The following is a 23,303-nucleotide window of genomic DNA, read 5'->3' on the forward strand; positions in this document are numbered from 1 at the left end:
GGTAAAAGCCAGGCCCTAGGACAGTGGCCAAAAGCACTCACACACTTCCGCCGGCCTGCCTCACGCAGGGAACAGAGCCGCTGTGCAAACAGGGAACTTTAGTATAAATAAGAGGTCCTGGGGGACAAGGAGGGCCCTTGGGACTTCCATAACTTAACACTTTTCAAAAGCACAGACAACAGCAAGGGTGGGATGGAGTAGGGGCTTGGAGGGAGACCATTCCTGCTCTGCCTAACCGCAGGGGCGCACTGCAGAGCTGGGGCTCTGGTGGCAGGGAGCTTCTCCCCAGGAGCCACCAGTCACATGCTGGGGATAGGGATGTGGGTTAACACTGATGTTTCAGAGGATCACAGTACTTGGCAATGGGTGGGGCAGGGCTGAGGCCACTTGGACCGCTATATCCCCCCAGGGTCGGGCCACTTTGAGGGACCCCCAGTATTTGTGCAGGGTGGGGGACCGGAACAGTCCTTTCTCTGTGGTTAGTCTTGTTAATACGTTGATCTGTGAGGTCAGCAGGGAGGGTTATGGCTAGGAGGCTGGGAGCATGGGGTGGAGGACCCCAATATCCACGGCTTCACACCACTGTGCCACTTGGGGAGTTGCCTGGCTGGGAAGAGATGCCCTGGGGAGGACAAGAGGGAGACAGGAGGGGTTAGATGCCACCTGCCAGTGCCCAGGGAAGGAGCAGCTGGAGTCAAGGCCACTCCTGTCCTAGGATTGCCCCTCAGTCAACCCCAGCCCTGACGCCACTGCGCTAGTCCCAGGAGGCCATGCTTGGCTGGTGGCTAGCTCCCCTGTCCAGCAGTCAGCAGGGTCACACAATAATTAAGATCCCAAGCAGAGACAAGGGAGGAGGGGAGGGAGAAAACTGGGGTCCCCATCTGACTTGGGACAGTGGTCCTGAGATGCTGGAAAGGCAAGAACTCAGGGACAGTCCTACCTCTACCACTGAACTGCTGGGTGACCTGGGCCAACTTCCTTCCCCTGCCTGGGCCTCGGGCTCCTCGTCTGTGAACTAGGGAGACAGAGGGGACTCTTTCAGGAATCAGTCAGACTCCCCAAACCCCACCACCCTGGCCTCCAAGATGAGACCATACTTGGGTTCTAGGAACTGGGGAGTCTAAGCTCCCAAAATGGAAGAGCCAAGATACCCAGCTGTGGCCCTCAGGTCTGTGGTCCTGGGCAATAAGACCAAAGGTGCAGAGATGCACGCCAAGCTCATGAGGTTCCTATCTTTCCCTACAGTGATCTAAACCCCACAGCCACCTGGGAGCTGGTGTGCGCTCACCCCAACCTGTGAGGAGGCTCTGTCCCAATGGTGGTGAGCAGCTCAGAGAGGGGCAGTGCCTGGCCCATGGGCACAAAAGCAGCAAAAATGCAGGCTTTGAGCTTGGGTTTCCTTCCCAGCCACCCTCCCCTTTCATGATGGAGTTAGGCCACTGGCTTTATCTTGTCTCTAAAAAATTCCACCACCTGAAATCCAGATTCTCCATAGAAATGGGCACTGCCTTGAGAGAATTAGGATCCATCCCTAAGGGCCTTGTTGCTACCCTTTAGGATCCTGGGCACAAGTTCCCAGGCTCCAGCTGACTCGGAGCCCTGTCCTGCTGCTCTAAGCCTGTAGGGCCTTGCTCTGGAGCACCCAGATCTCCATGCTTACGTCCCCTCCTCCCACAGGGCCAGCGGCCAGGACTCACTGCCTTGCCGGGCCGGGCCCAGGTGCAGATGAGGCCCTCCTGGCAGGCGGTGATGATGCAGTCCTCCAGGAACAGCAGCACCGTCAGCCGCTCCTGGGCGATCTTCTTGCACACCAGGGGCTCCAGCAGTGGCACCTCATGGATGCGCGGGCACAGTGCTGTGCCCAGCACCTTGGCAGGGTCCAGACGGCTGCGGGGGGCGGGTCCACTGGGCTTGTCGCTGCTGCTGCCCCCACCACCACCCCGGCTGATGTTGCCCAGGCTGTGGTAGCGCTTATGCTCCTTCTCGGCCCCCCGGTCCCGCCGCTCCTGCAGCGTAAGTGTGGCAAAGCGGCCAATGCTGAATGGCGTGCCCGGCTCTGCGGTAGCACCTGAGCCGCCGGCCTTGCCACCGCCTGCTGGGTGTGGCAGGCTGTTAGAGCGGGAGAGGGATCGGGGCAGGGGTCCCGGGCCAGGCTCAGCACCCCTGGAGCTGCCGGTAGCTGGCGGTGTGGTACCAGGGGTGCCGGGAAGAGTGCGTGTGCGCGTGAGGGGCGGGTGTGGGGATAGCACGTCTTCGGTGAGGTCCCACAGGCAGAACTGCGTGTCCTGGCCTGCCGAACCGAAGCGGTAGGTGATGGAGCCGACCTTGGGCAGTGGGGAGAGCTGGGCACCCCCACCCGCGCCCATGCCTGCAGCAGCAGCCTCAGGCTCCTCCTCCTCACCGCTCCCATCCCCATCACCACTACCCGCTGTGGCCTCCTCTGCCCGAGTGGTATAGGGGTCAAAAGCCACAGCATTGACCCAGGACTTGTGGCCGTGGCCTCGAGCCACCACGCGGCCCTCAGTGAAGGACCACACAGTGACCAGGTCATCTTCGCCTCCCGTCACCACGTAGCGGCCGTCGGGGCTCCAGCACACGCACAGCAGGCCCCCAAAGTAGCTCTTCATGAGCCCACGCAGGAGCATAGAGTCGAAGTGGAAGACGCGCAGGCAGCCATCCTGGCTGACACAGGCCAGGTGGCGACCGTCCGGTGAGAAGGCAAACTCATTGAGGGGCCCTTCGCCCACTGCCCACTTGGCCAGTGGGTTTCGGGGTGCTTTGCTCTTAGCAGCATAGACAGCGAAGCCCTCGCCTTGCTTCAGCAGGCTGTACTGGGGCGGGGCCGAGGCGCAAGGGTGGCTGACGTTGTACAGGTACAGGTGGCCGCTGGCGTGGGAGGCCAAGAACAGGCTCTCGGACTCAGGCAGCCACTTGAGATATGTCACCTTGGTCTTGTCAATCAGCCGCTGCATGGGGAGACAGGGTGGGGTAGGAGAACACTCTTAGCTCCTGGCAGACTACACCTTGACCTGGGGCCACCAAGGCCTTTGGCCCTGGCCAGTCACACAGGTGGTGCCATGCCAGGCCCAGGCCCTGGCAGACAGCAGCTCCCACACCAAAGGAGGCTGACACCTGGTCACCGAAGGCTAGGGGAATAAGGACTGTCTGCAAAGTAGGCCACACAGCCCTGACCTAATGGCCCACCGTGGCAAGGGAACAGTCCTGCTTGCCACACGACTGTCCTCCATCTGCCTAACCCTTTACTCATCCTCACCATGTGAAGGTTAAGGCAAGAAACTGCTTCACACAAGGTTGGCTCTGGTACCTGTGCCATCCACACAGCAGGTACCTTAAAGGCATTCCTGCACAATGACTGCCAGCCCCATCCTGCCAGCTGCTTAAGTCCAAAACCTTCCAAGCATCTTCACTATCCTCTTCTCACAGCTCATGTCCAATCCTCCAAGGAATCCTGTGGTCTTAACTACAGAGTAGAACCTGATCTCCACACCAGTCCACTCCAGCCGCCCTGACCCCAGCTGCCACCAACCCCACAGGGTGTCCCTAGCCCCTAGGCCTCCAGCACTTGGGGCCTGTCTCTTCTCGCCAGTCATCAGTGAGGAGCTGTTAAACACAGGCCAGCACCTGCCAAGACACTCTGCAGCCTTCTCTACCAGGATTCTGGAGAGAACAAAGCCATAGGCACCCGCCGGCATGATGAGAGGACTCTCTCCAAGAGCCTGAGCTGTCTCTGCTCCAAGACAGCTGAGAAAATCACCCTCCCCGAATCAATGTCTGCTCAAAGGCTCAGATAAGCCAGGCCAGAAGTTGCTCCTGACTCCATCTAGGAGGAAGAGGTGAAGTCTCTTTGGGGACTGCCAGGGAGCTGGCACCTGTTAAGTCCCCAAATGCTATGTTCCATCCTCTCTCCTTCAACCACTTCCCCAGTCACCTGACCTTCACATTGTCCTGCTTCAAGATCTTTGTCCTCAGTGTTCCCTCCACTCAGAACATCCCTCAAGGACTTTTCTAGACTCTGAGGTCTTCTTCATTTCAAAATCACTTCCTGGCAAGGCCTTCCTAACCAATCTACTCAAACTTGCCAGACTTCCCTGCTGCTTCTTTCCCAACAGCCTCACTACCAGCCTTGCAGGACCCTTACAGCAGCTAACGGCCATGTTCCTCCTGCTTGACTGAAAGCTCTGCAAGGACAGGCCCTCCCGTCCTTCTGCTCCCCAAGACGCGCCTGGACCCACGCCTGGCACAGGATAGATGCTCCATAGCTACTCTGTGAATGGATGAGCTAATGCATTTTTAATTCATTCTCTGTTCTATTGGCTCCCTTCAGCCATTCGCTCATTTAGAGAATATTTATGGAACACCCCTCTGGAGCAGAGAAGGAGACCCAAGGCAAGAGCAGTCCCGGCCAACGGATAAGGCCCTGTGCTGGCGTTTCCTCTTGAGCCAAACTGGCCCAGACTGACCAACTGCCATGTATGAGTTTACATTGGTCCTGAGCGGTAGGGATAAGCATCCTATTTGCAGAGGAAGAAAAGTGAGCCCTAGAGAGCAGCCACCTTCCCAAAGTCAAAGAGCGAATCTATAATATAGCAGGGATTTGGATCCAAAACCCACAGAGCACAGAATTTGAAAAGCAAAGATACCCAGAAAAGCCCAACCAGTTACTAGTGTCCGTCCCCCAACCTGCAGCCATGACAGGAGAAGCCATCATTATTAGCTGCTGTCTGTCACCTCCATGCCCCACCTCTCCTTCCCCTGCCCTCTAGGCCCACCCAGCTCCCAGGCAGTTGTAGTCCCATGATAAACAGCACTTGTGGGCCCACAGTCACCTCCTCGTTGAATAGCTTGCTGGTGTCCTTCTTGATGAGGTCCAGGTACTGCACCTGGCCAGCTGAGAACCCCACCAGCAGGGAGATGGTCTCGGTGGCAGCAGTGAACTGGTTGAAGTCATGGCAGGTGGGCTGGGTGCCCTTGTAGATCCGCTTGTCAATAGGCTTGTTGAGGTCAATGGACTTGAGTGGTGGGAGGGAAAGGAGGTAAGAGTTCACACCACTGAGCGAAAGGAAGAGGGCGCTGAGGTTGAGAAAAACCGCTAAGAGGAAGCAGGGTTAAATGCCTGAGGGGAAGTGGGTAGATGCGCAGGGAAGGAGGGTGCAACCACAAACAGGAAGGGGTCACAAATCACAGACAAGAGTGAGATGCAAAACCTACTGGAAGGACATTCCCTCGGACCACAGTGCCTTTCCACAGCAGCACCCTCCCACCACAAATTTAGGGTCACACCGTCAGGCTCCAGGGTTCCAGGAGTCCCCAAGTTTCAGTATTTCTCCCGTCTGACCCCATAACCTCAGCAACTGTCTCGGGACCTAGTACAATATTTTCCAAGATCTCAAATGCTCAGGAATACCCGTTTCAAGGACTCTGAAGCCAAATATCCCAGAATCAACTTCAGTTTGGAAACCTTAAACCTCAGGACCTCTGTCACGGTTTAGGGACCCATTGACCCTCATGATTGCTCATGTTCTTCACCTCTGGACTCTGCCAATTCTCACCACGGGAGGCGCCTCTAGAACCTACATCACTTCAGGGAGGTCCGTGCTTATTATTTCAGTCTCCCATCAGCTTGAGTCCTCCAAGACCTTTATAACCTCTAGACCCCAATTCTCCCTAGGATCTCACTCACCTATTACCTCTAAGAACCCCATCACAGCCAAAATCGCCTTCATTCCTGGGCTCCCGAAGTCTCAAGACCCCCACCCCCAACACCTGCAGACTCCAAGCTTCTTCTGGGTTCTCCATCTCCTCCGAGCCTGCATCACCTCACGATTCTCCATCACCTGCAGAATGCCTGCTATCCCAGAATCCAGGGGACCCTGCATCATCTCGGTTGTCCTATCACAAGCTTCATCACATACAGAATACTCATCACACACCAAAATCCCACGCGGAAGGTGATTGCCTTATCACTATTCAGAATCCTGTATTACCTCTAAGAATCTTATCCCTCTGGGATGCCCATCGCATCTAGGGCCCCTTGTCAATTTGGGGGCTCGCCTATCATCTCCCAGAGACCCAGTCCTCTCAGCACGCAGGCCCCACGACGCGGGCCACTCACCCGTTGGCTCCCGCGGCGGCAGCAGCCTGGGTAGAAATAAAGCTCGCGGCCCAAGTTGAAGCAGACGCGGTCTCCTCCAGCGCCCAGCCCCGCGGGCGTGGCAGGCGGCTCCCCGGCTCCGGAGCCTTCGGGCTCCCCGAGGCGCACGAGGCTGAGGCGCACGGCAGGCAGCGCGGGCCCAGGCCCGGGGCCTGCGGGCGGCGGGGACGATGCGGGGCCCGCAGCGCCGGCAGAGGCAGGGCCGGGCGGGGGCTGCGGGGGCTGGGGCGGCGCCGGGGTCTGGGCGGAGGCCGGACACGACCTGCGAGCGGCGCCGTCGCCGGGAAGCAGCTTGTAGAAGCCCTCGCGGGTACGGAACTGCGACTTGATTTCCGCGCAGTCCCCCATGGCGGCGCCGGGGCCCGAGCCACCCTCCGCGCCACCCGCCGCCATCTTGGGCGCCCCCCGGGCCCCGCCGCTGCTAGACCGCCGCCCGCCGCCCGGCCCCCTGCCGGAAGCCGGTGGCCCGCGCAGGAAGAGGTGGGAGCGTCGCCGCGGCAACGTCTTTTCGATTGGCACAGGGGCCCAGAGGCGGGACGAGCCCCACAGTCGCTGGGGTAACGGTTCTTGACTGTGGGCGGGGCCCAAAGATGGGCGCGGCCTCCAGGACTGCAACTAAAAAGCAGTTGGCTGCGGGGGCGTGGCCCGCGGGAAAGGGGCGGGGCTATGTGGAAAGCGCTAGTCCCTAACAACAGCGCTCTGGGAACCGTTTGCATAGCAACGAAGGGACCCTCAAAAGGACTCAGCCAGTAATACAGCCTCCCCTTAATATCACAGATGATCCCAGGTGATCCTTAAGTCTTCTTAAATTCACAATACACCCACCTGACCTCCAGTGTTTTCCTGACAGTTTAAAGCCCCTTAAACTGACAGTTTAAGGCCCCTGACCATTTGTTCCCATTCCCAAATCCTTGCTGACCCAATGTGGCCACAAAGCCCCAAAGATTTCATGTGACCCATTACTGATTAATAACCTCAAACCTCGGGGCTGGGGATTTAGCTCAGCGGCATAAGCGCCTGCCTTGCAAGCAGGCAATCGTGAATTCGATCCCTGGTGCCGATAAAAAAACGAAAAAGACAAAACAAAAACAAAAACTCAAACCTCTTCTATATTTTTCACCAACCTCCGATATATTTACTAAAAGCTGGTGTCTTCAATAGCCTCACTCTTCCTCCAAAACCTACCTTGATTGATCCTTGCAATGCCCCCTGCTGTGCCCCAGTGATCCATGAGTAACCCAAGACTCCTCTGTCTTCTGCTGAAGCCACCTTGGCCTGAACGAAGGTCTCCTTAGACTGAGGGACTCAAAGGCTTCTCAGATTTCTTACCAGAGTTCCCCAGAGGCATCCCACTCAAAAGTCCTACCAGAAGCTTGCCATCTTAGTCCAAATCCTGCTTCTCTCTCCTATCCCCACCTTAGGCCTGGCCCTGCCAACCACCTGGTCATAGATTTTGGATTTCCTTGAATTTATACCATTTCTTGTCACTCCTCCCACTTTCAGTCCCCAAAAGTCTCTGCACCCTATCTCAGAATTCCTATTTCATTTTCTTCCTTTCTCTACAGCCCTGATTTTAATTTTTCTGCTGTTGTGTCCCCCCTGCATCAGCCTTGTCTCTGACCTCCCAGACTCCTGCCTTATCTTTCCTACCCATCACCAGTCACACACACACACACACACACACACACACACACACACACACACACATACACACACACACCCCTTATATAAACAGGCTCCTGGTAAGTCACTAAGTTGTCCAGACTGGGCTTAGACTTGCAATCTTCCTGCTTTAGCCTCCCAAGTTGCTGAGATTACTAATGTGTGCCACCATGCCTGGCTTCCCTAGATTGTTGGTGTTGCTGTCTTAGAGACAAAGTCTCACTATGTAGTTTGGATTGGCCTCAAATTCTCAGCAATCCTACCTCAGCCTTCTGAGTGCTGGTATGGCAGGTGTGTGCCACCACAGCCAGTAGCTGAGAGTGTCTCCCTCAGTCGCCCTGGTGGGACTCAAACTTTTGATCCTCTTGCTTCAGTTTGCTGGGTAGCTGGGATGACAGGCTTGGGCCAATACAACTGCGTGGAGGAGTCTTTCCAAACTACAAATAAAATGGGGGCATTCCCCTGATCCAGACCACCTGTCACCAAAGGTGCTCTTGGGGTAAATTAAGCTCTGAGTAGTCTGGTCTCAGCCCATCTTTTTCCATCCTCATCTCTGTCCACTAACGTCTCACAGTATGTGTCACCAAAAATGAGAAACTTCCTCCTTTCATCACATCATTACTGTTTTTTTGTTTTGTTTTGTTTTTTGTCTGTTTTGAGACTGGGTCTTGCTATGTAGCCCAGGCTGGCCTCAAACTCATGGGGATCTTCCTGCCTCCTCATTGCTGTACCTTGCCCTTAGGTCTTTGCATACGTGCAATGCCCTTCCATGGTCTTTTCTTGACCTCTTAAAGAGTTAGCTCAGCAGTCTGGGCACTGGGGATTTAGCTCAGCGGCATAAGCGCCTGCGTTGGAAGCAGGCAGTCGTGGGTTCGATCCCCAGTACTGATAAAAAGGAAAAAGACAAAAAAAAAAAAAAAAGTTGAGCAGTCTGTCAGTTCTCTGAGCTCTTCCATCTGGACTGCTATCTTTTGGAGACAAGCAACTTGGGAGACTAAAGCAGGAAGATTGCAAGTCTAAGCCCAGTCTGGGCAACTTAGAGAGTGCAGGCTCTGAGAAGGCAGCCCAGGGCCCAGTTGGACACTTCTGGGTTCTCAGCACAGGACTGGTCTATTAGGGGTCACTTCAATAACTGTATGATAGCCAGCTGAATAAGAGAAAAAGAGGGAAGACTTCATCAGCAGACCCCAGCCCCGGCCCCCAATATGGCTCAACAGCCCTGATGTGGCATCCAAGTCAACAAATGTGGCAAACAAATGAATCACTTTCTGCACTGCAAATTTATTTGTCTTCTACCCCTGCATGCCAGGAGCAGGAAGCAAACCACAGTGAAAATACAATCTGGAACTATCTACGTGGAAGGGAAAACTGTTGTCTGCTTGCTTGGGGAAAGGACCCACAGGGCCTTAGTCATCCAGGTCCTCGTCCTCCTCTTCCTCCTCGTCCTCCTCTTCCTCCTCGGTGGCCGCCAGGGCTTGCTCCTGGGCAGCCCGCAGGGCCTGCTCCTCCTCCACTGTGGGGTCACTCATCTCAGTGATCTCCGGACCGCTGGCGTACTCCTGCTGAACCGGGGCTGGCAGGGCTGGGTTGAAATTGTCCGGGCTGTACTTGTGACCCCAACCGATGTAGAGATTCTCAAACTTTCTGGAAGGGCAACAAGATACCACAAGAGTCTACAAGGGCTGCCCAGAGCGTGGGCGCAGCCTGTACGGAAAGTCTTGCAAAATCTCACGGGGTCAGGCGAGACACTACCTGTGCAGAAGCTTGAGACATAGTGAGGGGAACAAGAGGACTGAGTTTTCAGTTTTAATTTTCTAATTTCCCTTGTGAGTTCTTTTTTGGTGGGGAGATGTACCACAAGTTGAACTGAGGACCTCAAAGAACAAATACTCAAATTAGTCTTTTTTTTTTTTTTTTCTGTCTTTTTGGGTTAGGGTTTCACTAGGCAATTCAGGCTGCCCCTGAACTCACTATGTACCTCAGGCTGACCTCAAACTCATGTTGATCCTCTTGCCTCAGCCTCCTGAGTATTGGGATAACAGGTAGTGCCACCACCCTTGGTTTAACTGAGTGTCTTCTGCATGCTGGGAAGTGCCCTACCACTGAGCTTCATTCTCAGCCTTGAAGACTCAGTATGAAACAAAGAATATAAAATATCTCATTAATGATTTCACTTTTTTTTTTTGTCTTTTTGAAACAAGATCTCACTATGCAGTTCAGGGTGGCCTTGAACTCACTTTGTGGCCCTGATTGGCCTCAAATTTATGACATTCCTCTTGCCTCAGCCTCCTGAGTGCTGGAATTAAAGACATGTGTCACCATGCCCAGCTAAAATTATCTACTAACATAAGTACCTGCCCGGCAAGCGCAAGGTCATGAATTCAATCTTCAGTTCAAAAAAATTAATAAATAAAAATAAAATTATCTTCTGGGGGCCAGGGATGTAGCTCAGCAGTGTAGCGCCTGCCTGGCAAGCATAAGGTCCTAAGTTTGATTCCTGGTACACGTTCCCAAAATAAAAAAGATATAAAACAGTCTTCTGTAGTTATTTATGTTGCTCCTGTGCTGGAGCACAGATGGGAGCAAAGCAGACTAAAGTTCCTGGCCTGGTGCTGAGGTCCTGCCTGGAGGTTGGGAATAAACGAGGCCACAGGCTGGCTCCTCACCACTCATTTGAACTAGAAGCAGATAGCGGAGCAAGCAAAGAAAGGGGAGGGGATTTGTCAGGCAAGGTGGCACATTCCTGTAATCCCAGCACTAGGGAGGCTGAGGCAGGAGAATCATTGCAAATTTGAGATAAGCCTGGGCTACAAAATGAGGTCAACTTCAGCCTGAACTGAATTGCATATTGCATAGTGCGACCCTGTCAAAAAAAACATAGAAGAAGAAGAAGGGAGGAGGAGGAGGAGGAAGAGGAGCAAGAAGAAGAGGGAGGAAGAAGAGGAGGGAGGAGGAGGAGAAGAAAGGGGAGGGGACTCAGAGACCGAGTGACACAGACAGGGAAACAGGGAGTTACAAACAGTTGGATCCAGAGCTCTGGTCCTGGGGGAGCAGTTTTGCTTCGACCTTATTTTCAGGCTTTCTGTTCTAGATAGCATCGTGTTCCTCTGGCAACTCAGTGCCTCTCAACACACAGCCACCCTGGCAGCTCCCAGGTCCCTGCCTCCTCTGGCTCATGTGGCTGTTGCACCAGCAATCAGCCTCACTCGGAGCTGGTTAAAAATACTAAATATCACCAGGCCTAGGGGGTGCAGGCCTGTAATTCCAGCACTCTGGAGGCTGAGGCAAGAGGATTGCTTCAGGTTCTAGGGCAGCCCGAGAAAGACCCTGTCTCAAAGCAGGCACGCTCACGCGCGCACACAGAGTGAAATCTCCCCAAGCATGGCGGGGCAAGCAACACCGTGCAAGGCTGAGGGTCTCAAATTTGAATCCAACCTGGGCAGTGTAATTTTTAGTACTGGGGATCGAACTTACAACCTTGCACTTGCCAGGCAGGGGCTTATGCTGCTGGGCTAAATCCCCAGCCCTTAATTTTTAATTTTAAAGAGCAAAAAGGCACAGAAAAATAAAAAATCCATCAAACAAACAAAGAAAAAAACAACAAAAGCCAAATGATAACAAAAACAGAAAAAAAAGCCTCAACAACAACAGTAATAGAGGATTTCAAAATAAGATGATAGAGGGCTGGAGATTTAGCACAGCAGTTCAAGCGCTTGCCTGGTAAATGCGAGGTTGTGAGTTCAATCCCCGGTACCAAAACAATACAAAACAAGAAAACAATGGTTGCGATATTGGATATTGCATAGTGTTATCTTCAAAATAGTTGCTCAGGTCAACCTAAGCCATTTAGTGAGAATCTATTTCAGAAAGGAAGCAAGAAAAGAAAAAAGGGAAAATACTGCTCAGTGGAAAGAAAGGTGCTGGGTTCAAGTCCTAGAGGAGGGGATGGGCCTGGCTTTAGCCTCCATCCCAGGCCCCCCTGAGCCGCATCATTCACGGTTGAGAAGCTGTGGTGGCGATGTGCCTCAGACCGGCCCTTGCCTGCTACCTCTTTCCTTGGAAATTTCAGCTCACAGGCTGCTTTCCCCTCTAGCCCTCCCGGATCCTCTAAAACATGACAGGCACTGCGGGCTCCTAGCATCACAGCAACGCTGGGCCCAGTACCAGGCAGGAGGGGCTGGGGACATGTCTGCCCCTGCTCTGCCTGCTCTGGGACAGGAGCTACCCATGTCTGTCTTTCCAGCACAGGGTCTGGGTCAAGAACACAGCTGGCAGTAGTGACAGTACAGGGTCTTCCAGAGGGGAAGGGTGGGTGGCTGCGGGGGTGAGGGAGGAGAGAAGGCTGGATGGGGAGGCGCATGAGTGCGCAAGTTGAATCCCAAGTTTGGACCCTTTGATTCAGAGGCATATGGTAAGGTAGGGCCAGAAGGAGGGGTTTGGCAAAAGCAAGCCTGCCACTTCACAGCTTCTGGAGAAGAAGAAAATTGCCAAGAAGTGGTGGACGTATCAAGATGACATGAAATCCCACCACGATATATAACACATTGCAGCGGGATTTGGCCATTAGGGTAAAGACAATCTATGACCTGACCGGAGCTGCTGTCCTCTGGTGGACATAGGTGATAGTGCACCCGCCTGTGGCCCCTGGAGACCCCACTCCCTCGGGGCTGCCCAGAGGGCTACCACAAGCCTGGCATAGAGCAGAGGGACTGAAGTGGAGGGTATGGCTGAGGTGGGAGCATCCAGCTGGCTGCCAATCTTTTGGGAGCAACTGATGGGCCATCCAGGTGGAGATTTCCACTCCCTGGACAGGAGGAGGAATAGTACAGGAGCTCAGGAGTCAGATCCTGCTTGTCCAGAAAAGGCCTCAGCCCAATGATCCAGGTTGGCATCCCACAAGTGCTGTCTAGCTCTGCACCATTCCCTGTGCCTCTCAGATCCTCTGTTCTTTCATCTGGGACTTTTTGTTGTTTACAGACTGAACTCCTGGGCTCAAGCAATCCTCCTGCTTCAGCCTCCAGAGTACCTGAGACTACCATTGACCCAGCTTGGATTTCTTATTTTACCCACAATGGCCCCTGTGGGAGGAAGTCCGGGGCTCAGCCCTGGGGGGCTCCTCCCAACCTGCCCTTGCTGATGGGCTGCCAGGCCTGGAAAGAGGGTGAGAGGGCTCTTGCAGGGAGGGCTGGGAGAAACCATACTTGCCACTGGCGAAGGCGTAGGCCCCAGGCCACAGGTTGGAGCGCACCACGGCGACAGAGTACTGCGGGCAGAGGCTGCAGGACAGGCGGGTGGTCCAGGGCGCCATGTTCATGATTTCTGCAGTGGGAGGTAGAGATGCACAGGGTCAGGGGGCCCAACACCATGCAGAGAGCTCTGGGATGACAGGGGAGAAGGAAGGGAGAGAAGAAACCCACAGTGCCTTGAGGCAGCTGCTGTGACAATAGCATGGGTACACTGTTGGAACCGCTGGCTCCTGACCTCTTGCTTGGGAGTGGCCCAGGAGGTCACTTCACCTGTCTGAGCCTCAGCAGAAGCATCTGCAAACAGTGATACACACCTGGTGTCCTTCATAGGCTGGGTTCAAATCTAGCCTCTCTTTCCTCTTCCCTCCAGTGGCCTCATTCAAAATCCCCCAGCTGGGGCTGGGGATTTAGCTCAGTGGCATAAGCACCTGCCTTGCAAGCAGGCGGTCATGAGTTCGATCCCTGGTATCGATAAAAAATTTTAAAAAAAAAAAGAGCAAACAAAATCCCCCAGCTTCCCCCAACTCGCCTGGCACTCAAAGACCAAACGCAGAAATCCACACCACCTGGGGCTGTCCAGGGGCTGTCACCTCATTTTGCAGCAGAGGGCGGCGTCCAGAGCCAGTGGAGCTCTGAAAAGTGGGCACCAAGATGCCCCTGGAAGTCCTGCCTGGCCTCCCTCTGTGCTGCCCCCTCCCAGGCCGGGGTTTTGCAGACGAGAACTAAGAGGAGGACAAGGGGGACCCTAACCTGCATCTTCTGAAAGTGGCGTCAGCAGCGGTGGCCCAACCTCCTGCTCCACCTCCTCAGGCCCCTCGTCGCCCTTCTCCTCCTCCTCCCCCAGCTCCTCCTCCTCATCCGTCTTCTGCAAAGGGTTCACCCAAGTGCAGCGGCCCTGGGGAGAAGGGGTCAGGTGGCAGCCTGGCACGCAGCTGGCCTAGGCCTGAACCTGAACTTGGAAGGCTGGTGAGGCAGGGATTCCAGCCTCCCACTGAGAGAGAGCCCAGTTCCTCCACTTACTAGCTCGCACCTGCTTTGTCCTGAGCGCCTCTCATAGACAGGCTCTGTTCCAGGTGCTGGGGACAAAGCCCTGAGAAAGGGGCCCGCACCCTCTGCCTGTGCCCCACAATCGGCAGCCTCAGCCTCTGTCTGCCCATCTGTGCAGTGGGCATCATGGCTACCTCTTGAGTTGCATCGTTGCTGGGTTCGGGAGCCTCTCAAGGGCCAAGGAATGCTTCTCATACTTTTTGCTTGGGTTTTTGCTCCATGTGTGCATGCACATTGGGGCAGAATCCAGGACTTTGAATGCAGGAGACAAGCGCTCTACCATTGAGCCACAGCCTAGCCTTGAATATTTTTTTTTTTTTTGAAACAGGCTCTGCCGCTGTAATTCAGACTGACCTTGAACTCATGGCAGACCTCCTACCTCAGCCTCGAGTACTGGGTGACAGGTGTGTACCATCACACCTGGGCCAGCCCTGAATACCTTCTGAATGAATACATGAACAAGTGCACGGCACAGGACAGACTCCTATTCCATCTGCTAGGACACGGGAATAGTAGTCGTTCCGATCGCTAAAGGAGTTAAGTGAATGCAATAAAACATTATAGTGTCAACAATGTTTTAATTATTTGGATAATCAGAAGTTCCTAGAGCCCAATGGGCACTTCTTTTTATTTTCTTTCAGTACAGAAAATTGAGTCCAGGACCTGCTCACTGTCATACATTCTTTATTTTGAAAATCCTGACACAGAAGATCTCTCTGATCCACATCCAGCTCAGATGATTTCTTTTTTGTCTTTTTCGTTCTTATGGGTACCAGGGATCGAACTCACAATTGCCTGCTTGCAAGGCAGGCACTTATGCCGCTGAGCTAAATCCCCAGCCCCAACTCAGATGATTTCTTGAATGAGAAAATGCATAAATACAGACTTGGACCCAAACATGGTGGGGTGCACCTGTAATTCCAGCACTCGGGGAGGCTGAGGCAAGAGGATCACTGTGAATTCAAGGACCGCCTGGGCTACACAGTTCAAAGCCAGCCTGGATAATGAATGTACTGAGTGAGACCTTATCTAAAAAGAAAAAAAAAAAGGAAAAGGTTTTTTTTTTGGGGGGGGGGTCTTTTTGAGACAGGGTCTCATTATGCAGTTTAGGCTGGCTTTGAGCTCACTTTGTAGCCCAGACTGGTCTCAAAGTCACGGTAATCCTCCTGCCTCAGCCTCCCTGAGTGCTGCAATTACAGGCATGTGCTACCAAACCCAGATCCCAAACACTACCCGTAGAATGGATGAAGGGCCTGGCAGATGCGTGTGTGCGTGCGTGTGTGTTTGTGTGTGTGTGTGTGTGTGTGTGTGTGTGTGTGTGTGAGAGAGAGAGAGAGAGAGAGAGAGAGAGAGAGAGAGAGAGAGAGAGCTCGTCAGGAGAGGGGAAGCACAGCGCCTAGCAGGGATGCCAGCCTGATTGCATGGCGGGGTTCCCCCGGGGCGGGGGGGGGGCGTGCTCACTCACCTGCGGCAGGATGTGCTGCGCGTGATGCACCCAGTTGGCTAGGGAGTCAACCAGCTCGAGCACGGGGATGCCCTCGAAGTCGGGGTTCTCCTCGAAGGAGTCCCTGCCCGCGCCGCCCTCGTCCTCCTCGTCGCCCTCCTCCTCGCCGAATTGGTAGAAGCCGAGCGGGCTGATGTGCGTGGCGGCCGAGATGCGCGCGATCTGGGCGCGCAGGTAGTTGGCCTCGTTGCCTGGGAAGGGCGGGTAGCTGACCACCGGTGCGTCCAAGTGGCCGGTGAAGAACTTGCGGATCTTGCGCGCGCACACGATCTGCGCGGGCGTCACGTGCGGCAGGCGCGCCCACTGGCGGCCGGGCTCGGCACACACGAAGTATAGGTACTTGTTGGCGCCTGTGCGGCTCTCCTCCTTGGGCACCGCCGGCGGCGGCTTCCACTGCGGCTTGGGCACCGCGTCCGCTACCTTCTCCTCGTCCTCCTCGCCCTCCTCCTCGCCGCCCGGCGGCTCCAGCGCCTCGGCGCCCTCCAGCAGCTCCTCGCCCTCCTCCTCCTCGCCCTCCTCCTCGCCCTCGCGGAATTCCACCTCGGCCACCAGGTAGCTACGGCGCAGCCCCAGGATCTTGCCCCAGAAGCGGCACGTGTGCACCGGCTGCTGCTCCACCAGCTGCTTCAGCGCCAGGTAGATGCGGAAACTCTCCTCGGCGCTCAGCCCCACGCCGGCCTGCTCCAGGTGGAAGGCCGCCTCCATGATGTTGGGCACCGCGGTGTCCGCCTAGGGGGGTGGGGTGGGGGGCAGGTGGGGGTGCAGGGCAGAGGGCTGAGCGCCCACTCGCTAGCCTGCCTTTTCCGGGGAGTCGAGAAGTCGAGGTTTGTAATCCCAGCACTCAGCCTCGGGAGGCTGAGGCAGGAGGATTACCACAAGGTCCAGGTCAGCCTGAGCTGCATAGTGAGTCCGAGGCCCACAGCCTGAACTACCTAGCAAGACCTTGACTCCACATGCATAGGCACACAAAACTACCATCAACGAACGAACAGAAATCAGTTGTCTCAGTTCTGGGGGTTAAAAGTTGGAGATCAAAATTTGATTCTGACTGTTGTACGAGAAAATCTGTTTTAAGCCCTTCCCACATTCTGGTGGTTGCTGGTGGCCGCTTTTGGCATCCCTTGGCTTTAGGAGCATCCCCTGGGGCTCTGTACATGTGTGGCCTCTGCCATGATTTTCCTGTCCAACCCAGGACTGGGGATTGAACCCAGGGAGCGCTGAGCTGCACCCCCAGCCCTTTCTACCTTTTAATCTTGAGACAAGGTTTCACTAAATTGCCCAGGAGGGCCTCAGACTTGTGATCCTTCTGCCTGGACCTCTCAAGTAGTCGGCCTTAGGGGTGTGTGCCCTAACACCGGCTCTTCCCCTTTTTATATGGACACCCTGCTCCTTTTTGATCTCATGTAAACTTGGGCTGGGGATGTAGCTCAGTGGCACAGCACACGTCTTGCAAGTGTGAAGCTTTGAGTTTGATTCCTGACACCGAAAAAGAAAAAAAAAATCAAAAAATAAATTTAGCTAGTAGCTGAGTGTGGTGTCACCCACTTGAAATCTCAGCCACTCAGGAGGTTAAAGCAGGAGGATCTGAGGCCATCTTGGGAAACTAGAAAGCTTGTCTCAAAAGTGAAATAAAATAAAACAGGTGGATATGAGCTTAGCCCTTTGGGTTATGTCTTCCATATTGGAAGAGAAAAATAAAAGGAGGGGCAGTAAATGATATCTGCAGTGATCCCATTCCTAAAGTGACATTCTAAGTAATTTGATGAAGATTGAGACCTCAGTACTGAATTTGGGGGGACCCTTTTCACCCCTAGTATTTTCAGTGTAAAACTGAATAATGATTGCACCACTTGCTGTACAAGATTTGTCAAAAAGCAAGGGAGATGGGGCTGGGGATTTAGCTCAGCAGCATAAGCGCCTGCTTTGCAAGCAGGCAGTTGTGAGTTCGATCCCCGGTACCAATAAAAAGGAAAAAGACAAAAAAAAAAAAAAAAAAGCAAGGGAGATTTTCCCTTTACCTAAGCTATATAATGCATTACAAAGTAAACCCCTCAATTTTGAGCACAGTGTTTAAAAAAACAATTTATTTCATCTTTTCCTTGCACAAGTGTTTGAGGTCCTTCTCTGAGAGACATGATACACATCTCCATTTCCCACCTTGCTGAACCCAGGAGGGGCCCTGTCACTTTCTGACCTGAGCCCACTCCCCTGAAGTGACAGCAAGAACAATAGAGGCGGGGCCAGGGATTTAGCTCAGCTAAGTGCCTGGCTGGCAAACTCTAGGTCATGAGTTCAATCCCAGTTACAAAAAAAAAAGAAGGACAGAGGCTGCAAGAATCCTCATGAGGTTAGCTATGCCCTCTTCTTCCTCCTCTGCAATAGTAGAAACCCATGTCACTGTCGCCCCAGCATCACCCGGGGCTCCCCTAGGACTGATGCGCACAGAGCTCTTGACAACCCCCAAAGGGCGAACAGTGTGAGCCCAAATACACTGTGCGGGTTTTTTGTTTTGTTTGGTTTTGCTTTTGAGACAAGACTCTTCCTATGTAGCTCAGGCTGGCCTCATACTTGCAGTGATTCTCCTGCATCAGCCTCTGTGAAGTAGTGGGATCACCGATGTGTGCCACCACACCCGGGGGTGGCACGGGATGGGGGGGACTTTTATTTTGAGATAGATGGCTTCACTGTTTAACCCAAGCTGGTCTCAAACTTGGCATAGTCCTGCCTCAGCCACCTAGAATGCTGGGATTACAGGTGTGCACACACCACCCACCATTGGTTGCCAGCTTCCCAGAGAAGTGAAGCTGATCAGCTTTTCCACTATTCCCACCCCTTCTGAGAGCCCCGGTGGCCACAGAATAAAGTCCAGGTCTCCCGGACCAGGTGGTGCTGAAGCCATCTCTGGCCCGGCCCCACCCTCTCTGTGGGTCACACACAGACTAATCTGGAAGTCACTTCAATCCCCGGGCTCAGCACACCTGTGCCTTAACACCACCACTGCTGCCATGGCCAACCCCCTCTCCCTTCGGCCCACTCACCACCTCCTCCTCCATGTCCTGCTCCCGATCTCCACTGCCCCGGATGAACAGCGCCTTCTGCTTCTCGGCCATCTCATAGGTGGGCTGCATCTCGGGCTCATCCCGCAGCGTGTCCAGCTTGCGGTGGAACCACTCCCACTGCGTGGTGCGGTTCAGAGACTCCAGGATAGACAAGGGGTCCTCGGGCCGCTGGTTGAGGATCTTGGTCAGGAGATTCACCAGGTGCTCGTACCTGCCTCCCATGGGAGAAGGAAGGGAACAGTGCCGGCTCAGCTTTCTGGCCCGAGCCTAGTGCTGGGAACACACAGGGAATGGAGACAGGGTCCCTACCCTGGAGGAACCGACATTCTGATAATGGAGATGGATGTGATTTCTACTGAGACAAAGAAAGCAAGGACTGGGGCTGGGGAGAGAGGAGCTGGGAAGGGATGCCAGAAAGGGCTCAGCAAGGTGGTATTTAAGCTGAGATCCCTAGGATGAAAGGGGCACAGAGCAGCGTGCAGGTTTTAGGGTGGAGACACCCATGTCCTTGGAGGTTTTAGGGGAAGTATATTTCGGGGAGAGGGAGCAGCAGCAGGGAGAGAACCCCTGGGACATTTAATGTGTCTAAGGTACTCTTGCTGCCAAAATTCAAGGACACAGAGAGGAAAATTGGATACTGATCTTGCTTAGGAATATGAGGCTGAAATCCTAAGCAAAGTGGAATCATATGCCCAACTCTGGGCTGCACAGGGCACACTGATGCCACAAGAGTACATTAGGGGGCCTGGTAAGTGCAAGGTCCTCAATTCAATTTCCCAGTACCAAAAACAAAAAACCCCCACAGGAAAACAGTATTTCCCACTATGAGATTGGGACCATGAATGTCTGCTGTTATGGTTTATATCTAGACATCACCCCAGAACCTCATATACTCAGACATGAGACTTTTATGTGTTTGTTTTGTTTTCAGAGACAGGGTCTGGATCCCGTTGCCTCAGCCTCCTGTGTGCTGGGATTACAGGAATGCACCAGCAAACCCGGCTACATGGTGGGCTTTCGAAAGTGATTGGTCGGGAGAGGCTGAGCACTGGGGCTGTGCCCAGGAAGGGTGTCTTTCCTTCCCCAGGTTTCCTGATCCACTATCCCTACCCACCTTGAGGCAGCCACCTATGGACTAGAAATGCGGGCCAAAGGAACCCTGTTTTCCTCCTATTTATTGGTGCTGGGATTGCATCTCAGCAATGTGAGTAACCGGAACACCTGTTGTTGGAGACCCAGGAGTGAGGGTTAAGCCTCGGAGCACAGGGACCTCTGGCTGTGCTGGAAAAGCACAGACACACAGAGCTCAGGATGAGCACAGCTGAGGCAGCCAAGGACACGGGCTGCTGACACCCGTTCCAGAGCAATAGAGCCGCTGACCTCAGAAAGCAGAGTCCTCTTCACTGGCACAATTTACACTTAGAGAAGTCTTTGAACGGACTCCCAAGGTCCTGCTCTGTCCCTAGGCTTGCCTCAGGATCCCCTCCCTTTGTTTGAAAACCAAATAAATATGGGCCACCTCGTGGAGGAGCTCTTTGTCTTTACTCCTGCAAGACAGTTCTGACCTTCCTGGAGTCCTAAAAATCATAGGACTGCTCTCTTTCGCTTTTTTTTTTTTTTGTACCAGGGATCAAACTCATGACCTCATGCTTGCCAAGCAGGTGCTTATGCTGCTGAGCTAAATCCCAGGGCCATGCTCTCTGTTACTTATTTTTTTAAACTTCATTTTTTTTTTTGGTACCAGGGATGGAACTTACATCCCTGTTGCTTACCAGGAAAGCACCTGAACTATTGAGCTACATTCCTATACCTCTCCGTTACTTAAGACCCTGATAACACCTGCTTTAACCACTGTGACTTTATGACATCAGGAGGTTATAGTCAATGCAATAAGACATGAGAAAGAAAAGCTAGGATTAGAAGGAAGAAAAACTGCCCTAATTTGCAGACAGTGTGACAGGATGTGTGACATTCAGGAGGGGCTGCTGCTGACCCCTGGAGGCACACATAGAAGGTTCCATGAGCCCAGAGTAGAGGGGGTAGTGGCAGGAGAGGAAGCCATGGTGATGATGGCACCACAGTGACTCCCTGTCACCACAGCCAGGCACTTGGGAGCCATGTTGAACCCTCAAAACCAGGATCTGCACTCTACAGATGGAGAAACTGAGGCTTAGAGAAGGCTGGGTCTGAGGGTCATGCACTGGTGGCATTGTCAGCATTAGGAACCACATTGGTCCATTGGTAGAGTATGTCTGCTGCCATGTAGAGACTGATTTTAGATGGTGCCGGGATCGAACTCGACTTTCTGCATGCAAGGCAAGAGCTCTACCAGTGGGCTGCATCTCCAGCCCTGCCGAGGCTGATTTTGTTGGTTTTGGTTTTCTTGGGGTTCTAGGGATGGAGCCCTGGACCTCCCATCCATAAGGGAAACACTTATCACTGAGCCGTATACCCCACTCCCAGCCCTTTTTATTTTTTGCTAAGCTGCCCAGGCTGGCCGTGAACTTGGGATCCTGCTGCTTCAGCCTCCTGAATATCTGGGTTATAGGTGTGTGCAACTGTGCCTGGCCATTGGCAGTCCTGAGTGTGGTACAGGGCTCTCACTGAGGCTGAGAAGGTTGAGAAGAGGTGAGTCTGGCCAGGGCTTTCTAGGAAGGAAACTTGAAGCCACTGAAGTGAGAGGATGGTGGGATGTCAACAGGTTAATTTGGAGGGATTTAAGGCCTTAGGGTGGGAGCAGGAGTGACTAGCAATGAATTTGAGTGTGGGCGAGGTGCTTACTCCTTGTGCACCTCCTCCTGAGGGGAGGCGGAGCAGGATCTGAGCTCGGGACTGGTGGGATCAGCTTCATGCTTGGGCAAGGCCCATCATCAACCTCACTTCCTCCTCCTCTCCCACCCCTCCCCTGGCTCCTTACTGTTCTGAGAAATGCAAGCCTAGAGTCTCTGCATTTGCGAGCCCCTCCCTGGACCCCTTGCCCGCTGTGGCTGGACTCAGCACCGCACACTGCCTGACCTCCTTAACCAGCTTTGTTTTTCTGATGGTACCAGGGATTGAACCCAGGGCCTTCATACTGAGTTTCATCCACAGCCTTTTTCTAAAAGTTTTTTCGAGACAGGATCCCCCCACCAAACAAAAACAAAAACAAAAAACATTAAAGGGCTAGTGATATAGCTCAGCAGCATAAATGCTGCCGGGAAAGTGCAAGATCCTAAGTTCAATTCCCAGTACAAAAACCAAACAGCAACAACAAAAACATTTGAGACAGGGTCGCACTAAGTTGCCTCAGCTGGGCTCAAACCTATCATCTTCCTGCCTCAGCCTCCCACAGTGTGGGATTATAGATGACCTCCTTTACCATGTTTTGTGTTTCCTGTCCATTCTTTAGCATCTGGACTTCATGGGTCTCTCATGGAGGCTGAGAGGTATTTTGTGACCACAGCTAAGGGGCTTCTTCCTCAGGCAGGAGGTTCAGAGGAAACCGGCTCAAAAACTGCCCCCCTTAAAGGTAGGTGGATCAGGACCCAAGTCCCTTGATCTGCAGTCTGGTTCTGCCGCATCCTAGCTGTGTAACCTTGGACAAGTGACCCAACTCCCTGGGTTGTCTCCTCTGTGGGACAGGGACAGAGGTGTGAGAGAGATGCTAGCATGTCTTCCCCAGTGGCTGAGTGGAAAGCCCAAGGCAGCCAGCGCTTTCCCATAAGGTGGCCCTCTAGTCCTGAGACCCCAGGAGGCAGGGCCCTGGCTAGGTCCCTTCCCTGCCTGCTCCCCACTCCCTGCCCTGGCCCCTCTCACAGGCTGAGGTCTGAGCTGACGCTGGTCTGCAGCAGGTAGGCCTTGGCGTTCTGCACCGCCAAGTCCCGAGGCTGGGGCTCAGGCACCTCAGGACTGTAGCACAGGAAGCCCTGCTCTGAGAGAGACAGCCAGGGGGTCCCAGGGTCGTCCCTTGGGTAGGGGCTGTGCTGAGTTTCGGGCTTAAAGTGCTGGTCTTCTCTCTGGTAGCTGTCGAAATGACTCCAGAAGCTTGACCCCCTGGGGCGGTAGGTTGACTCCAGTTGCTGCAAGAGGCCAGCCTGGCCCTGCTGCAGCTGCTGTAGCATCAGGTTGGTGGTGTGTTCACCCGCCAGGGTCCTGCCATCTGGCAGGTAGGCATGGGTCTGGAACCCCAAGGGAAGTTCGGGGTGCTCCATGAGGCCCATGGCGGCCTCTGCAGCTTGGAAGGTCTGCGACATCTGCCAGACCTCGTCTTCGGGAAGTTCGGCCCCCAGGGACCTGCGGATATCAGCCTGGGGCAGGCCAGCGGGGACCCCTTGACTGCCCCGCTGTTGTCCCAGCAGCATCTGTGGCAGCGCCTCCGGGATTGCGTCCTGAGACTGTGAGGCCTCCTGACTGCCCCGCTGACTGGAGGCCTGGAAACTCCTCCTGTTGGAGTACTGCCCAGAAGGGGGCTCTGAGGGGTCCCCCATGGCTCAAAAGCAGGGCACAGACTTGCAGGAGGAAGGGCTGGAGACAGGTGGGCCAGAGCAGTCACCCACCAGCACACCCCAGGCAGCTGCTTGTCACTGCTTCGTAAGCACTGAACGAGGAGGGCCGTTATGGGGCTGGGTCACCTG

The 23,303-nt window shown here is 54.1% G+C and overlaps 2 protein-coding genes and 1 long non-coding RNA gene across 4 annotated transcripts; 1 reads left to right on the plus strand and 2 right to left on the minus strand.

The window, feature by feature from the left end:
- Positions 1–83: 83 nt before the first annotated feature.
- Positions 84–6,629, minus strand: Dmwd (DM1 locus, WD repeat containing). 2 transcript variants are annotated; one of them, XM_003464589.5, is made up of 5 exons: positions 6,134–6,629; positions 4,848–5,030; positions 1,698–2,966; positions 941–1,015; positions 84–622 (listed from the first exon to the last, which is right to left on the minus strand). In XM_003464589.5, the coding sequence occupies exons 1-5, from the start codon at positions 6,563–6,565 to the stop codon at positions 575–577; spliced, it is 2,007 nt and encodes a 668-aa protein (XP_003464637.1). In that variant the 5' UTR covers positions 6,566–6,629; the 3' UTR covers positions 84–574. The 2 variants fall into 2 exon arrangements, with proteins under 2 accessions (XP_003464637.1, XP_005001393.1); XM_005001336.4 differs by lacking the exon at positions 941–1,015 and having other exon boundaries at positions 6,134–6,627.
- Positions 6,630–9,095: 2,466 nt separating this feature from the next.
- Rsph6a (radial spoke head 6 homolog A) lies at positions 9,096–23,296 on the minus strand. Its single transcript, XM_003464681.5, has 6 exons — positions 22,486–23,296; positions 18,670–18,901; positions 15,593–16,360; positions 13,831–13,975; positions 13,036–13,153; positions 9,096–9,478 (listed from the first exon to the last, which is right to left on the minus strand). The coding sequence occupies exons 1-6, from the start codon at positions 23,154–23,156 to the stop codon at positions 9,241–9,243; spliced, it is 2,172 nt and encodes a 723-aa protein (XP_003464729.1). The 5' UTR covers positions 23,157–23,296; the 3' UTR covers positions 9,096–9,240.
- Positions 16,025–20,215, plus strand: LOC134476873 (uncharacterized). Its single transcript, XR_010048656.1, has 2 exons — positions 16,025–16,267; positions 19,622–20,215. It is a non-coding gene; the product is annotated as an uncharacterized LOC134476873 (long non-coding RNA).
- Positions 23,297–23,303: the final 7 nt, after the last annotated feature.

Source organism: Cavia porcellus, unplaced genomic scaffold (assembly GCF_034190915.1).
Source record: "Cavia porcellus strain 051 isolate PalLab524CR breed Dunkin Hartley unplaced genomic scaffold, mCavPor4.1 scaffold_7, whole genome shotgun sequence".
NCBI lineage: Eukaryota > Metazoa > Chordata > Mammalia > Rodentia > Caviidae > Cavia > Cavia porcellus.

Bases quoted from the DNA above. Each gene is read 5' to 3' on its own strand.
- Dmwd (XM_003464589.5), bottom strand. From the start codon at position 6,565: ATGGCGGCGGGTGGCGCGGAGGGTGGCTCGGGCCCCGGCGCCGCCATG. The intron at 5,031-6,133 runs GTGAGTGGCCCG...CCACCACTCAAG, and splicing joins GCCGCCGCGGGAGCCAACGG to TCCATTGACCTCAACAAGCC. The intron at 623-940 runs GTAGGACTGTCC...TGTCCTCCCCAG, and splicing joins CCAGCAGTTCAGTGGTAGAG to GGCATCTCTTCCCAGCCAGG.
- Rsph6a (XM_003464681.5), bottom strand. From the start codon at position 23,156: ATGGGGGACCCCTCAGAGCCCCCTTCTGGGCAGTACTCCAACAGGAGG. The intron at 18,902-22,485 runs GTGAGAGGGGCC...CATGGGAGGCAG, and splicing joins GTCAGCTCAGACCTCAGCCT to GTACGAGCACCTGGTGAATC. The intron at 9,479-13,035 runs GTATGGTTTCTC...TTGCCCTTCCAG, and splicing joins TACGCCTTCGCCAGTGGCAA to AAAGTTTGAGAATCTCTACA.